This window comes from Taeniopygia guttata, chromosome 2 (genome assembly GCF_048771995.1).
Source record: "Taeniopygia guttata chromosome 2, bTaeGut7.mat, whole genome shotgun sequence".
NCBI classification, from domain to species: Eukaryota; Metazoa; Chordata; class Aves; order Passeriformes; family Estrildidae; genus Taeniopygia; species Taeniopygia guttata.
This window is the reverse complement of record NC_133026.1, coordinates 152,007,854-152,024,585: the sequence shown is the minus strand read 5'-3', so window position 1 is coordinate 152,024,585 and position 16,732 is coordinate 152,007,854. Positions and strand designations below refer to the sequence as shown.

The 16,732-nt window shown below is 70.8% G+C and overlaps 1 protein-coding gene across 1 annotated transcript in view; it reads right to left on the bottom strand.

The window, feature by feature from the left end:
* Nucleotides 1–11,244, bottom strand: part of PLEC (plectin) — an 81,290-nt gene extending 70,046 nt beyond the window's left edge. The window contains exon 1 of the mRNA XM_072924331.1: nt 10,728–11,244. Coding sequence (XP_072780432.1) covers nt 10,728–11,229 — 502 coding nt within the window. The 5' untranslated portion in view covers nt 11,230–11,244. The remainder of the gene's footprint in view (nt 1–10,727) is intronic.
* Nucleotides 11,245–16,732: the final 5,488 nt, after the last annotated feature.

Below are 16,732 nucleotides of genomic sequence, written 5' to 3'. Positions count from 1 at the left end.
AAACCCTCCTTGCCCCTCACAGAGGATGCCCAGAACCCCTCTGGCCCCATGGTCAGGAGCTCCCCAGCACCCCAGGCCCCAGCTGGGACCTTCAGTCCCTGTGGGGGTTTTGGCACCACGCGGTGCCACAGCCCAGGGACCCCCTCAGAACCCCCAGCCCACACCCTGGGGCTGTAGGACCCCAGCTCCCCCCACCTGGGGCTCAAGCCCCCAGGTTCACCAGCCCCAGTCCCAGGGCCCACATTTGAGGGGCTCAGATCCCTGGGGTCCCTCTTGAGGGGTTCAAGGTCACAATCCCCTGGGCTGCAGGATCCCCAGGATGGGGCACTGTGCCCCACAGGCTCCCCCATGTGCCCCCATGCACACACCAGCCCCACCAGCAGCTCTGCTCCCTACAAGCACCCCAGGACAGCACCCCCCACCCTGCCCTGTGCCCCACAGCCCCCACAGGCTCTCACATCGGGTGGGGGCATTGGCAGCAGTGTAGGAACTCCCCTTCCCCAGAGATTCACCTCCCACCACCCTCTCCCAGTGGGTGACAACGTCAGCTGAGGGGACCACAGGGCAAATTCAGGGGTTGCACCCCACTGGATGCTGCATCCCCCCGGGATGTCCCTCTGCGGGGACCCCCAGGGTGGCTGGCACGGGCTGAGAATCCCCAGTCCCCTGGGGTGACACAGAGCTGCCAGTCCTGTCAATCACAGCACCCACAGCACCCATGTCACCAACGTCACCAACGTCACCCACGTCATCCATGGCAGGGGTGGCAGCTGCTGGGGGAAGGGCAGCCGTGGGTGCCCTGGGTGCTGCCAGCCTGGCCTAGCCAGCACCCCAGTACCTAGGTCTGCACCCCAACACACACATCAGTGCCCTAAGGGCCACTTCCTGAGCCACAACATCCATGTCTGCACCCAAACACCATGTCTGCACCCCAACACCCATGTTTGCACCCCAACATCCATGTCTGCACCCCAATACCCATGTCTGAACCCCAACATCCATGTCTGCACCCCAATATCCATGTCTGAACCCCAACACCCATGTCTGCACCCAAACACCCATGTTTGCACCCCAATATCCATGTCTGAACCTCAGTATCCATGTCTGAACCCAAACATCCATGTCTGCACCCCAATACCCATGTTTGCACCCCAATACCCATGTCTGAACCTCAATATCCATGTTTTCACAATATCCATGTCAGAACCCCAACACCATGTCTGCACCCCAACATCCATGTCTGAACCCAAACATCCATGTCTGAACCCAAACACCCGTGTCTGAACCCCAACACCATGTCTGCACCCCAATACCCATGTCTGAACCCAAACATCCATGTCTGAACCCAAACACCCATGTTTGCACCCCAATATCCATGTCTGAACCTCAATATCCATGTCTGAACCCCAACATCCATGTCTGCACCCAAACACCCATGTTTGCACCCCAACACCCATGTTTGCACCTCAATATCCATGTCTGCACCTCAATATCCATGTCTGCACCCCAACACCCATGCCTGCACCCCAATACCCATGTCTGCACCCAAACACCCATGTCTGCACCCCAATACCCATGTCTGCACCCAAACACCCATGTTTGCACCCCAACATCCATGTCTGCACCCAAACACCCATGTTTGCACCCCAACACCCATGTTTGCACCCCAATATCCATGTCTGCACCCAAACACCCATGTTTGCACCCCAACACCCATGTTTGCACCTCAATATCCATGTCTGCACCTCAATATCCATGTCTGCACCCCAACACCCATGCCTGCACCCCAATACCCATGTCTGCACCCAAACACCCATGTCTGCACCCCAATACCCATGTCTGCACCCAAACACCCAAGTTTGCACCCCAACATCCATGTCTGCACCCAAACACCCATGTTTGCACCCCAATATCCATGTCTGAACCCCAACACCCATGTCTGCACCCCAGTATCCATGTCTGAACCTCAATATCCATGTCTGAACCTCAATATCCATGTCTGCACCCCAACACCCCGTTCCACAGCACGGGCATCGCCCGTCCTCGGTGCGGAGTCCAAAGGACACGGGGCTGTGGCCCGGTCCTGCCGTGACTCACGGTCCAACCGCGCACCGGCGGCGCCCCGAGAGCCCTGCCGCCCCCGCCCACCCGTGACACCCACCCCGACACCCACCCGTGACCCGCTGTGGGTGCGGGGGCCCGTCAGGGAGCGGCAGCCGAGCCGGGCCGATGCCCGCTGGGACGGAGCCAGCGCGGCCGCCGCGGAATGCGGGCGGCACCGGCCCGGCCCCAGCCCCGGCACGCACATTTTTCCGCCGAGAGCGCATCTGGCACAGGCACATCTGGCACAGGCACATCTGGCACAGGCACATCTGGCGCCCGGAGCGCGGTGGGAGCCCTGCTGACGCACGTCGGGGGCGCCAGGGACACCCCGGAGCCGCGGCTACTGCGACACGGCCGCAGGAGCCACCGGACGGGAGAGGGACACGGCGGTGACACCGCCGGGGCGGTCACAAGGGTGGCACCGCTGCGGTCCGGCACCGCGCTCACACGGGCCGAACCGCTCCCGGTGTGCCGAACCGCTCCGAACGGGTTCGGAGCCGAGACCGGGAGCCTGGGACGGCTGCGGGGTGAGGGGCGGAACGGCGCTCCCGGCACCGGCACCCCCCGGCCCCGGCAGGTACCGACCGGGAGGACGCGCCGGGTCGGAGCCAGCGCTTTGAAGAGCCGACGGGGCGGCTCCTGGCACCGTCCCCGGCGGCTCCCGGGGCAGGCGGCGCCCGGCTCCCGGGCCTGGCAGCTCCCGGGCCGGCGGCTCCCGGGCCAGCCGGGCCGGCCGGGCAGGAGCGCCGCAGTCTCGCCCGCGGGTGCCGACGCCACCGGGCCGGCCCGGCTCCCTCCCACGGCGTCTCCCACCCTCGGGGCTCCGGGGGAACCCCCGGGAGCCGCCGAGCCGCCCCCACCTCGACACTGGGGGCACCCAGGGGCGCGGAACGCCAGCGGGGTGCACCCAGCGCCGTGGGGACACCCGGTGACACCGCCATGCACCAGGACAGTACAACGGGGCAGCAAAAAGCACTGAGGGGCTCCAGGCAGTGGCACCGGGACCCGGCCGCACCGGGGCTGGGGGACACCTCGAGCCCCGTGCCAGGGAGGGCCAAAAGGCACCGGAGATTGGCACCGGGGGGAGTGTCAGGGCCCAGGGGTGGGGGGACAGCACCGGGGAGGGGCTCAGCACCAGCACCAGGGGCTCCCCGCGGTGACACACGCAGCGGGACCCGACACGGCAGGATGGGCACACGGGCACTGAGGGAAGGGGCTCCCCAAGGTGTGGGAGCGCGCCAGGGTGGGTGGGCACGGGGAGATGGGCTGGGACAGACACACGGCATGCGCACACGGACACACGGACACACAGACACACAGAGACACAGCATGCACACACAGACACACGGACACACAGACATACAGACACACGGCGTGCATGCAGAGACACACAGACACACGGACACATGGACACACAGACACACAGACACACAGACACATAGACACATAGACACACAGACACATGGCGTGCACACACAGACACAGACACACAGACACACAGACACACAGACACACAGACACACGGCATGCACACACAGACACACAGACATACAGACACACAGACATACAGACACACAGACACATGGCGTGCACACACAGACACACAGACACACAGACATACAGACACACAGACACACAGACACTGGCACATGCACACAGGGCACGCACACATGTGTGCAGAAACACACACGGGGTGTGCAGCACTGTGTGTAACATATTTGTACACACACACCAGAACACCCTGTGCACACACACACACACAGAGAATACATCTGTGTGCCACTGTGTGTAACATATTTGTACACACACACATGCACTGGGACAGCCTGTGCACACACAAACACAGAATACATCTGTGTGCCACTGCGTGTAACTCATTTGTACACACACACACATCAGGTGTGTGTGTACACCACAGACACGTGTGTGCACACACCGAGACATGCACACACACACACAGACATGCACACACACACAGAGACATGCACACACACATACAAGCATGCACACACATGCACACAGCCACACAGAGCCATGCACACCACGCTCGCACACACATGAGCGTGCAGCAGCTCACTCCCGTGCACACGCACCCCCTCACAGACACACGTGCAGCTCACACGCACTCCTGTGCACACCTGAGTGCACAGACACACTCGGGCTGACACACGCACCCCCTCACAGACACACGTGCAGCTCACACGCGCTCCCACGCACTCCTGTGCACACCTGAGTGCACAGACACACTCGGGCGGACACACGCACCCCCTCACAGACACACGTGCAGCTCACACGCGCTCCCATGCACACCTGTGCACACCTGAGCGCACAGACACACTCGGGCGGACACACGCGAGGGACGCGCACCCGCACACAGGTGGGAGGCAGCACAAGCACAAACACACGCACACATTTACACAACCACCCCTTCCCGGCACGGCCCGCCCCGACTCGGCGCAGCCCGGCCTGGCCCCGAGGGCGGCGTCACACGGGGGGCGTTGCTCGAGGGGGGGATCCGCCTTTCCCCGTGTCCCCCCGCCCTGCCGATCCCCCCCGTCCCGCCGCTCCCGCACCCCCGCCGCCTTTCCCCCCGCGCTGCCCTCCCGCCCCAGGACCCCCCCCTTGCTCCCTCCCCGCGCCCCCCGGCCCCGCTCCCCTCGGTCACCGGTGCAGCAGAGCCGGGCGCTCAGGTACCGCCGCCGCTCGGGCCCGGAGCCGCCGCTCAGCCAGTCCCCACCGGGACCAGACATGGCTCCACCGGACGGGACTGGACGGGACCCACCGCCCACCGACGGACCCACGGCCGGGACCGACCGGCGGCACCGGGCGGACGGGACGGGACGGGCGGGGGGGGAAACGGGCGGGACCCGCCCCGCTCCGCCCCGCCCTCCCCTCAGCGGGCCCGGCTGCGCCACCGCCCGCAGCACCCGGGGAAACCGGAGCGATCCGGGGGGAGCACCCCGTCCCTGCGATCCGGGGGAGCTCCATCCCACACCCCGGGGCGATGTCCGGACGGGACACCCCTCCTGCGCTCAGCACCCCCGTGCTGGGACGCCGCACCCCGCACAGCCGGCACCCTGCACTCCCCTTTCCCCCCCACCCGCACCGCTCCCCCCGGAGCCCCCCGGAGCAGCCGGTGCTGCAGTCCCGGGGCACCCCGACATCTCCAGCACCCGCGTCCCGGCCCCTCCACGCACACAGAGCTCCCGGGGGCGGTGCCCCAGCACGAACCGCTAACTCCAGTACCCATTCCTCCCGGCTTCTTCTCCCCACAGGGGTCCCTGTGCCAAGGGGAGCCCTCAGCGTGTTTCCCGGTGGGTGTTTTCCCCACAGACGCCCCCCAAGCCGCCGGGACCCCCTGGGCCCCCGCCCCGCGGTCGGACGAGCCCGCCAGCACACGCAGGGCCGGATCTGTTTGTGCTGTCAAGGGGCCTGCGGCGGGACGGGGGTCCTGGGGGATGCCACGGCATCCCGATCCCCCAACCCCCCGGCCCGCAGGTCACCTTCTCCTGGCCCGCAGCAGCAGCAGCAGCACAGCGAGAAGCCCATCGCGGTCCCGGCCCGGCGCCCCCCGCCCCGCTCGGCGTCCGGCCGCGTCTGGTGGGAGTGCAGCGGAATCCGCGCCCGGAGCGCGGCCAGAGCGCGGCCAGTGACTCACACAGCCCACGGCCTCCGCCAGCCCGGCTCCTCCTGCTCCTGGGAAGCGCGGAGCCCAGCCCCGGCCGCTCTGCTGGGACCCCCCGGGCCCGCACGGCTGCGGGCAGAGCGCAGCGGGCAGCGGGGACAAAGCTGGAGGGGCTGGAACAGCCAGGCAGGGACACGGGCATGGCACGGGCATGGCACGGGCACGGCCAGGCACAGGCGTGGCATGGCACAGGGTCCCCGTCAGGGAGGCACTGGAGTGGTTTGAGGTCGGCTGCAGCCCGTGCCAGCACCCCGAGTACTGAGGGGGCTGCTGGGGCAGGGCACACCCCTGCTGCGGGGAGCACGGGGGTCTCGGGGGGTCTCGGGGGCCTTGGGGGGGGTCTAGCGTTAAAACCCAACATGGCACAAGCCCGCCAGGATGAACCAGGCCAGCAGCAAGGCCCAGCAGTGGGGGCTGGGCACGGCACGGCACGGCACGGCGTGGCACGGTGCCGACCCACGGCAGCGGCAGCGTCCCATGTGCGCTGCGGAGATAAGGAGCCGGCGGGGGCAGGGGGGCCGAGCCGGGGCGATAGCAGCGGCCGGCGGGGAACACCGCCTGCAACGGGACACGCGTGCCGTGGGATGCTCCTGCCACGCCCGCCACGCTTCCCGCACGCTTCCCACGGCTCCGGGACGCTTCCCACGGCCGCACCGCGGAGGACGTGGGACAGCGGCGGGAAGAGCTTCCCCGTGGCCGCCCGAAGCAGTGCCGGGGGGCGGAGGCCGTGCCGGGGGGGCCGCGCCGGGGATGCCGGTGGTTGCCAGCCACGGTCCCTCGGGGCCGGTGAGTCAGTGCTGCGGCCAGAAGCGACATCCAGCACCGCTCCCGGCCTGGCACCGCCAGAGCCGCCAGCGCGGTGGAAAAGCTGAGTGCAGCGGAAAGGGGGACACGGGGGGGTTCCCAAACCTCTGGGGCCCCCACCCGCCCACTGCCGCCACGTCTCTGGCAACCTTGGAAACCGGAGCGGAGCCAAACAAACAGCGGCATCCTGCTGCCAAAAGCAGCCGGCGCCGCCGCCAGGCTGCCAAGCTCTGGTGCCCGCCCGAGCCTCCCGCAGCCTTCTGCCCTCCAGCCCTCTGCCCGCGGGCACGGCGATGCAGAACCGGACTGCAGCTCCGGCTGAGCGGGGGCGTCCCCGGAAAACACCTGCCTTGGCACTGTGCCACAAGTGACAGCGAGAGCAGCTGGCACAGCCTGTCCCTCATTTGCACCGGGCAGTCCTTTGTGGGCACCGAGAAACCCACTGCGGGCACCTTCATGTGCACCGGGCAGCCCCCCGTGGGCACCGGGCAGTCCCTTTGTGGGCACCGAGAAACCCACTGCGGGCACCGGGCAGTCCCTTTGTGGGCACCGAGAAACCCCCCGTGTGCACCGGGCAGTCCCTTTGTGGGCACCGAGAAACCCCTCTGGGCACCGGGCAGTCCCCCACGGGCACCGGGCAGCCCCCCGTGGGCACCGAGCAGTCCCTTTGTGGGCACCGAGAAACCCACCGCGGGCACCGGGCAGTCCCCCGTGTGCACCGGGCAGCCCTTTGTGGGCACCGAGAAACCCCTCTGGGCACCGGGCAGCCCTTTGTGGGCACCGAGAAACCCACCGCGGGCACCGGGCAGTCCTTTGTGGGCATCGAGAAACCCCTCTGGGCACCGGGCAGTCCTTTGTGGGCATCGAGAAACCCACCGCGGGCACCGGGCAGCCCTTTGTGGGCATCGAGAAACCCACCGCGGGCACCGGGCAGCCCTTTGTGGGCACCGGGCAGCCCTTTGTGGTCACCGAGAAACCCCCCGCGGGCACCGGGCAGCCCCCCGTGGGCACCGGGCAGCCCCCCGGGGGCACCGGGTAGCCCCCCTTCCCCACCACTTGGGTTTCACCAGCAGCGCTCTAAACCGAACCGCTGTCCCGGCGTGGCTCAGCGGGCACGGGCAGCACCGGGGCGCATCCCCGGGCGCCGAGGGACGGCAGAAGCGCAGCCCCGAGCGCCGCCCAGCGCAGCCGGTGCCGCCGGAGCCCCCCGGGAGCTCCCGGCCCGGGGGGGTCGCGGCGCGGCGCGGCGCAGCGCGGTGATGGGCCCCGGCAGGTGCGACCTTGGGGGTGTCCTTCGGGCTGGACCGGCGCCAGGGACAGCCAGCGGCCCCCCCGGCCGTGAGCAACGGGGGCTCCGGCCCGGCCAAGGTGCCCTGCCCGCCTTATCTGGCACCGGCACCGGCACCGGCACCGGCACCGGCACCGGCACCGGCACCGGCACCGGCACCGGCACCGGCCGCCGCGGCTCCCGCCGGCCGCGGGCTCGGCGGCGGATTCCCAGCGCGGCGGCCGCGGGAACGGGGCCATCCCGGAGCGGCGGCGGCCGCGTGACGGTGCCCAGTGCCACACACAGACCGACGGAAGCCGCAGCCAACGCCCTGGAAAGTACCGGGGGGGAGGGCCGGGGCCCGCCCCGGCAGCTCCGATACGGCTGCGGCCGCGCCGGGGCTGCGTGTGGGGGTCTCAGAGGACCCCCAGACACCCGCATCCTCTCGGCCCTTGCCGGCCCCTTCTGTCACCAGATACCCGTCCCCAAAAATATTTGGCACCTTCGTGCCTCGGGATGGGGATGCTGCGGAAGGGTTTGGGCACCAGCTCGGTGCCAGGGCAGCTCCTGGCGGGACCTCCACTCGAAAACGTGCCAGAGGGGACAGGGTGGGCAGGGGGCGGCGGCACCGGGCGGGGGGCACACTCTGCCGGTGCTGAGTCACCCCTGGGTACCATCGCTCCCACCCCTTGGGTACCACTCCCACCGGGATGCTCCCCCACGGCAGGTGAAGCTCCCCGGAACCCAGGGCGGCGCGTCTCTCCCCTTGTCCCCCACCCCACGGTGCGTGGGGCCCCCCCAGGACCCCCACCCACCCAGCGGGACCCAGCGGGGCTGCCGGTGTCGGTTGGCTCCCCCTTCCCCGGGGCGGGTGGGCGGGGCGAGGGGCCGAGCCGAGCGCGGGGCGGGGGGGCCGAGCGGAGTCGAACTCACCGGTGCCCCCCGGCTCGTCCCGCTGCCGCCGCCAGTACCAGACCAGGGCGAGGGATGCCGCGTGCCCCGCCGCCACCAGCGACGGGAACAGGGACCCGGTGTCCTCCATGAGGGACACGGGACGGGCTCGGCACCGGCCGGGCTCGGCGGGTCAGGGACGAACCAGCGCCCGCCCCCGCGGGGCAGCGCCCTCTCCGCCTTAACCCCTCCCGAACCGCGGCGCGGAGCCGCCTCCTGCCCGCCGCACCGGCAGGGCCCCCCCGTGTCCCCCCCGTTCCGCGTCCCCCCCCTCCCGGAGTGTCCCCTTCATCCCGGCTTTTTATATCCCGGAACAACGCGCCCCGGCGGCGCCAGCCCCCCCCGTTCCCGTCCTTTCCGCAGCCCCACCGGTCTCACCCACCCGGTACGACCTTCATGGGCAGGCAGGGTGCGGGCAGGTGCGGAGCGCGGAGCGAGGGCGCAGCGCGGCTCCGCCGGTGGCGGCGGGGGCTGGGGGGGGGCGGGCAGCGAGCGGGTGTCGATATAAATAACCGGGGCCCGTCACCGAGCCCGAGTTAGAACATGACACGGGCGGGGGCGGGACGGGGCGACCGCGGCGGCGTCCCAGGACCCCCGGACCCCCCGGCACCGGGGCGGGTCACCGGGCCGTCACCTCGGGGGTCGCCGTGACATCAGGACTAAGAGCCTCGGCACGGCCCCGCCGCTGAAGGAGGCCGTCCCCCCGGGCAGGGGGAAAAATGGGGTCTCTGGGGGGTACCGGGATCCCCTCCGCCCCGCGGGGACCCCGCAATTCCCCCGCCGCCGGCGAGACCCCGTCCTCGCAAGCGGCTATTCCAGGCCGGGTTTTCCGGCAGCGGCTGTCGGGGCGGAGGGAAAGCCTGGAGCCGGATCCGCTGGCACGGCGGGACTGGACGGGACGGCCACGATCGCGTCCCACGCGAGGTTCGAGCAGCGACCGCAGCCCCGGAGCCCCGCGCGAGGTGTGACCGCCTGGCCGGAGCTCGGGGAACCCCTCCCGACCCACGGGACGTAGGTGCCGCCCACGCAGGACCCGCACCCACGGGGCAGCAGCGCCGCGGGCCCGGCCCCCCCGCCGGCCGGTGACTCACGGCGCTGGCAGGGAACGGGCTCGGCGCCTCCAGCCTGGAAACTTGGACCGGAGGCGGCTGCCCACGGCCACGGGCTGACTCACACCCCGGGGGGAACGGGGGGGGCCCCGCATCGCCGCCTCGGAGCGACACCACAGCTGCCCCGCCCGGGGGGGTGGGACACCGGGCGCCCCGCACCCCCGCCGGGTCCAGCTGCCGCCGATCGTGTGTCGGGATCGCGTGTCGCCAGGGAGGCGGGGTTGGGGACCCCCCCGCAGTCGCAGCCCCCTCCCCAGCAGCACTGCCCGCCCCAGCTGCCGCCGTCTATCCGACCCACCCTATGCCCAGTGGGGACCTCGGGGTGCAAAATCCCCACGGAATGTCGCCCCGCTCCCCGCCATGACCCTCTGAGGCACTGCTCCCCACAGCGCGGGCACCCCCCAGCACATGCCCCCAGGCCCCGCTCCCCTGGCACAGCCTCCTCCCCACCACGGTGGAGCCCGGGAGGGCGGCAGCGATGCCACCCCTGCAGCGCCCCTGGTCCCGTCACCCCACCGGCCTCTCGGGGACCCCGGGAAGCCACCTCCCTGCACCCCGGCTTCCCGTGGGCGACCACTCCTGCAGAGCGTCCCCGTGGGGTTAGGGGGGCACAGCGAGGAGGCCCCCAGCACCCTCCTTCCTCCCCAGGGGTCTGCAGGTACCCCCCACCCCATCCTCGGCTGGGAAACAGGGGGGTTTAGGGGAGCTTAAGGACTTGTCCTTGTCCCAGACCTCCCCTGGCAGCAGAGGGGCTCGAGTGCCCGCCACCCACGAGAGCACAGGAGCACCCCGGGGCGCCCATTGGTACCTGCGGCCGGGCTGGGCTGGGGGGGCGGCTGGGACAGCCCCTGCCCCGCGGTGACGGCGACGCGCTCCACGTGCCCCTCGCCCTCGTCCTTCCTGCGGTAGAGGCGGTCACCGGCGGCAGGACGCGCCCGGTGGGTGCCGGTGCCGGTGCCGGCGGGGGCAGCGGCGCGGCGGGGCTCGGGCCGGGGGGCGGCGGGGCGCGGGACGCGCTGCAGGGAGCGCGGCACGACGTCCGGGGGCAGCCGCAGGTACTGGCGCAGGTGGGCGACGCCGGCGTCCGTCAGGTACCAGTAGAGGTGTCGCCAGGCCGCCGTCTGGCGCACGAGGCCGCGGGAGCGCAGCGAGGCCATGGCGCGCCGAACCTCCACGTTGGCCACGCCGGGCAGCTGCGGGTGGGTGCGCCGGGGGCACCCGTCCCGCTCCCCGACCAGGACACCCTCGCGGAACAGCAGCTCCAGGATGGAGCGGAGCCGCTCCAGCGGCATCAGCATCCCCGCCACCATGGCGCGGGCAGAGCTGCGCGGGGCACGGGGCGCGGGGCGCGGGGCTCGGGCACGTCTCACCAGAGCAGCTCAACAGTCCGGCACCGCTCCGCACGGCACAGCCCGGGCTGCTCCAGCACAGCCCAGTATGGCCCAGCACAGCCCAGTATGGCCCAGCACAGCCCGGCTCGCTATGGTCCAGTACAGCCCAGTACGGTCCGACACGGCTCAGTTGCGGTCCAGCCCAGCCCAGTACGGTCCGGTTCGGCTCGGTACGGCCTGGCACAGCCCAGCGCAGTCCAGTACAGCCCCGTATGGCCCGGCACGTCCCGGCGCGATCCGACACGGAGCGGCGCTGGCTGCCGGCACGGCGGGAGCGGCTGCGGCTCCACCCCCGGTCGGGGGGGTCAGGGGGCCCCAGGCCCAGCCCTGAGTCACCACCGGCCCCTCCCCGGCCCCGGCTCCCGCCCGGGGGGGACACGGCCGGACCCGCCTCCCGCTTCCCCCCCCCTGCCCCGACCCACCCGGCCGGTTCCTGCGTGGGAACCCCCGCGGGTCCTGCCCCGCCCCGCCCCGGGACCGGCCCCGTGGAGTGCCCCGGAGGGGACCCTGAGCCGAGGGTTGTCCCTGAGCCGAGCGGGGCATCTCCGGGCCCGCCCGAGCATCCCGCGCTGCCGGGCGGCAGGCAGAGCCGGGTGGGGGTCGGGCAGGGGCACCGGCAGGTGTACGGGCATGGGCGCGGGCAGGGGCACCCCGGCAGGGCTCGGCAGCCACATCCTGCCACGTCAATGTTTGCTCTGCTCCTGCCCCGGTTTGTCCCGGCATCCCCAGGGGGACCCCACGGCTCCCACACCCCCCGGCAGTGACACAGCCCCGGCGGTGCCACAGCTGCGCCACCCCACACCCTCCGGGTGGCAGCTGGGGACGCGGCAGCTGCCGCTCCCCCCACCCCCCGGCACCGAGAACCGCCCAACAACCCCCAGCGGCACCGCGGGGACCCCCCCATGGCACAGCAGCGGGACCCCCAACTCCGCCGTGGGGCTGGGAAGAGCCCCGGCACCGCCGACCCTCCCTGTGTGTGAGGGGATGTGAGAGTGGCACACCCTTCCCAGAGCAGGAGGAACCGTGCGGGGCCAACTGGGGCGCCAGGGTGTCCCCCACGCTGGGGGGATCCCAGGCCCACAGACCCCAAAAGGGGAGGAACCCCCCCAAGGCTCCCTCAGCACCCCCGGCCAAGCGCAGTGAGACCCCTGCAAGGCTGCAGCAGGAGCCCCCGGCAGCCTTGGGGGAATGGGGGGACACCCCCCTGCCCCGACAGCCCAGTCCGGGCCGATGGGGTTCACTGGGATTTACTGGTGGGGAGCAGAGAGCCAGGCATGGGGGGCTGCTGCCTGTGGGGTGCCCGCCCCGAGCTGCCAGGCCCCGGGGATCCCAAAACCTGATGTGCATGAACTGGCGACTCCAGCACTTGCACAACTTCCCCATCCCGGAGGGCAGAGCGGGGTGGCAGAGCGGGGTGGCAGAGGAGGGCAGAGCGGCGTGGCAGAGTGGGGTGGCAGAGTGGGGCTCCCCTTGTGAGATCCCCCCATCACTGGGGTGCCAGCACAGCTGGTGCAGCAGCACTGGGAGCACTGGGGTGCCCAGACCCCCTCAAAGGGAATCCCCTCAGAGAGCAGCAGCTGCCTGTCTGAGCCCCACCTCGGCATCTTGCACCCACAGAGCCCCACAGCACCCCCAAATCCCAGCGGGGTGGGAGAGATGGAGGAGCGAGGGGGACAGGGATGGGGGCAGAGATGGGGGGCAGGGATGGGGGGCAGGGATGGGGTAGAGGGAGGGGGAGTGACGGAGGGCAGGGATAGGGGGCAGGGATGGGGGTAGAGGGAGGGGGAGTGATGGGGGCAGAGATGGGGGGCAGGGATGGGGGGCAGGGATGGGGGCAGGGATGGGGACAGGGATGGGAGTAGAGGGAGGGGGAGTGATGGAGGGCAGGAATGGGGGGCAGGGATGGGGGCAGAGATGGGGGGCAGGGATGGGGGTAGAGGGAGTGATGGGGAGCAGGGATGGGGGCAGGGATGGGGGGCAGGGATGGGGGTAGAGGGAGGGGGAGTGATGGGGCACAGGGATGGGGGTAGAGGGAGGGGGAGTGATGGAGGGCAGGAATGGGGGCAGGGATGGGGACAAAGGGGGTCAGGGATGAGAAATGATGGGAGCAGCAATGGGGGAGCGATGGTGTCTGCCATGGAGGGAGCAATGGGGGCATCTATAGAGAAGTGATGGGGGCAGCAGCAGCGCGCCCCCCCAGCCCGGCCCCGCACCCCCAGCCCGCAGCGGGGTCACGGCCGCGCCGGCGGCTCCTCCGGGAAGTGCCGCGTCAGCGCCCGCCGCCCGCCGTGATCCAACGCGATGTGACAGCGGGGCCACCGCCAGCGTCCCGCCGCTGCCCCGCGCTGGGCAGGGCGCCCGCACCGCCCCGCACCCACCGGGAACAGCCCTCCCGCATCGGCCCCGCAGCTCCGCTCGCCGCGCCGCATCCCGGGGCGGGCCGGGAGCAGGAGGGGCTGGGGCAGGTCCCGGTCCTGTGCACCCCATGAGCCCCTCACCCCTACGACCCACGGAACCCTCGAGCAGCCCCCCAAATGTGGGGCGGGCAGCGCTTGTGGCAGCGGCGTCTGGCCACGGGCCCGGCGCTGCCGTCCTGGTGCCGGTGCCAGCGCCGGTGCCGGTGCCAGGGCTGGGGGCTGGCGGGGCCGCCGGGCTCCCCGCGCCCAGCGGAACAAAGCCGCGGCTGTTTGCGGAGGGCACCGCGGCCGGGGCCGGCTCCTAATGAGGCCGATGCCGGCGGGGGTCCCGGCGCCGGGACATTTCTCACCGTAAATCAGCCTCGGCGCAGCTCTGCTGGAGGGGACACGACCTGGCATCCCTCGCTGGGGCCTGCGACAGCGCCTGAGCCTGGCGGGTTCATCCGAACCTTGCTGGGATCATCCCCACCCACCCCAGGTCCACCCCATCCCCATCCTCCCGGGGTCCATCACGACCTTCGCCGGTGTCCATCCCTCCCCGACCCTCGCTGAGTTCACCCTGAGGCTCCCGGGCTCCATCGCGACTTTCCCGGTGTCCATCCCACCTCCCGCCGGGCCCATGCCGACCCTCGCCGGGCTCCGTTCCAGCCCAAGCCCCGCGGTGGCTCTCCGCCCGCTGCGGTGCCCCGGGGGCCGGTGGCCGCCCGTGACCGGCATCCGCCGGTGCCCGTTACTCACGCCCCAGCGCGCCGGTCTGCAGCACGGCTCGGTAACACGGCTCGGTAACACGGCTCGGTAACACGGCCCGGTAACACGGCTCGGTAACACGGCTCGGTAACACGGCTCGGTAACACCGCCACGGCGGAGCCCGCCGGGGGCCTGGCGGCACCGAGGAACTCGGAGGGATGCCGGTGATGCCGGGGCGTCCCCGGTGACCCCCGCCCTCCTGCCCGCGCTGCGACATTGGCACGGGAGGGATGCGGCGTGGCTGGAGCTGCCCGGGACGCGGCCCTCCCCCCGCGGGACACGGAACCTTCCCCGGGACGCGGAATTCTCTCCGGTCCCCGTGGGTTTGGCCCCGGGACCCCTCGCGGCGCCCCTTTCCCCGGTACCTTTGAGGGAGGCGATCTCGTGGTGGATGCCCCGCGCCCCCTCCATGGCCGCCCGCGCTCCCGCACGCTGCCGGCCGGTCCCGCAGCCCCGGGGCGGGTCCGTCCCGCCCCCCCGGCGGCAGCCCCGCCCCGCCGCCGCAGCCCCCCGCCCCTGCGGCACCGACACCGCCCCCCCCAGCGGCCGGGACCGGCCCGCACCCCCGGCACGGCACAGAGTGCCACCGGCACGGCAGAGACCCCCCCCATCAACAACAGCACAGCCCCCCCAACAGAGCCCCCCTACCCCCCCATTCCAGCACAGCCCCCCAGCAGTGTGCTCCCACCCCCAGACCCCCCCCCCAGCACACACAGTGCCCCCCGTGCCGAGCCCCCCCATTCCAGCACAGCCCCCCAAGCTCACCCTGTCCCTCAGTGGGGCAGGGGACCCCCCCCAGCTGCCCCCGCTGGCACCGGCACCACCCGGGGACACCAAGAGGGACTGTGGCATGGCCACCACACTGCCACCCCCAGAGCCCTGGGGACACTGAGAAGGACCCTGACAGTGCCACCACACCGTAACCACTGCTGCCACCATCCAGTCTCTGAGGAGAGATTGCGGAACAGCCGCCGCACCGTGGCCACCACGCTCAGGACACTGGCCAGCCCCCAGGCCCCAGGGACACCAAGAGGTGACACCAGGAGGTGACACCAGCCCCCAAGCCCCAGGGACACCAGGAGGTGACACCAGGAGGTGACACCAGCCTCCAGGCCCCAGGGGCACCAGGAGGGACATCAGGAGGGACACCAGTCAGCCCCCAGGGGCACCAGGAGGTGACACCAGGAGGGACACCAGGAGGTGACACCAGCCCCCAAGCCCCAGGGGCACCAGGAGGGACACCAGGAGGTGACACCAGCCCCCAAGCCCCAGCGGCACCAGGAGGGTCTGTGGCATAGTCACCACAGCGCAGCCACTGGGCCACTGTCCACTCCCAGGGACACTGGGAAGGACTGTGACATGGTCACTGCACTGTGGCCACTGTCACCCCCAGCCATGTCCAGGGATGCTGGCGGGGATCCTGGCACGGTCTCCACCCCACAACCCTGGCGAAGGGCCGGGGTGTCTCAGGGGCCCCACAGGTGACGATGGATGCCAAGCCTGGGGCCCAGCTGCCACAGTGACAATGACAGTGGTGATGGTGGCACTGGAGATGGTGTCCTCCAGGCTGGCTTTAGTGCCCAAGGCCCTGTGCCACACTAACGGCTCTAAGAGAGAGGGCACGAGGTGCCCAGGGCCACCTCCAGGCGCCCCAGCCCTGCCCCACGCGTGGCAGAGTCCCTGGCAGAGCGGCTGCTGGGTGCCCCGGGCTCTGTGCCCCAGGGCTGGCACGTGCCACCGCGCTGGCAGGGATCACCCGCTGCGATGGGCTCCGTGCCCACCGCCGCTGTGTCACCCCTCCTGAGGCTTCCCGGCCGTGCTGCCTCAGCCCTGACATCACCGCCCCTCCAGACAAACTGTCCTTCTCCGGCCACTCGGCCACCGGGCACCTGTGCCCACCCACGGGCCGTGGCACCGAGCCCCAGGGGTGACAGGAACCCCCACTCTCGGTGAGGCACAAAGTGACACCAGACCCTGGCACCCACCGAGGAGTGACACGGAGCCCAGCCCGTGTCCAACAGCACCCAGCCAGGTGGGATCACTGGGGACACCAAACTTGCCAGCACCTGACAGTGTGGGGTGACACGGTGACACCAAACACCCGCCCCGGGACCTACAGCGCTGAGCCTGGTGGCACACGGTGTGACACTGAGCCTGGTGACACACTGTGTGTGACACTGAGCCTGGTGGCACAGCTTGAGGGGGACCAGACTGTGACACTGAGCCTGGTGGCACACTGTGTGACACTGAGCCTGGTG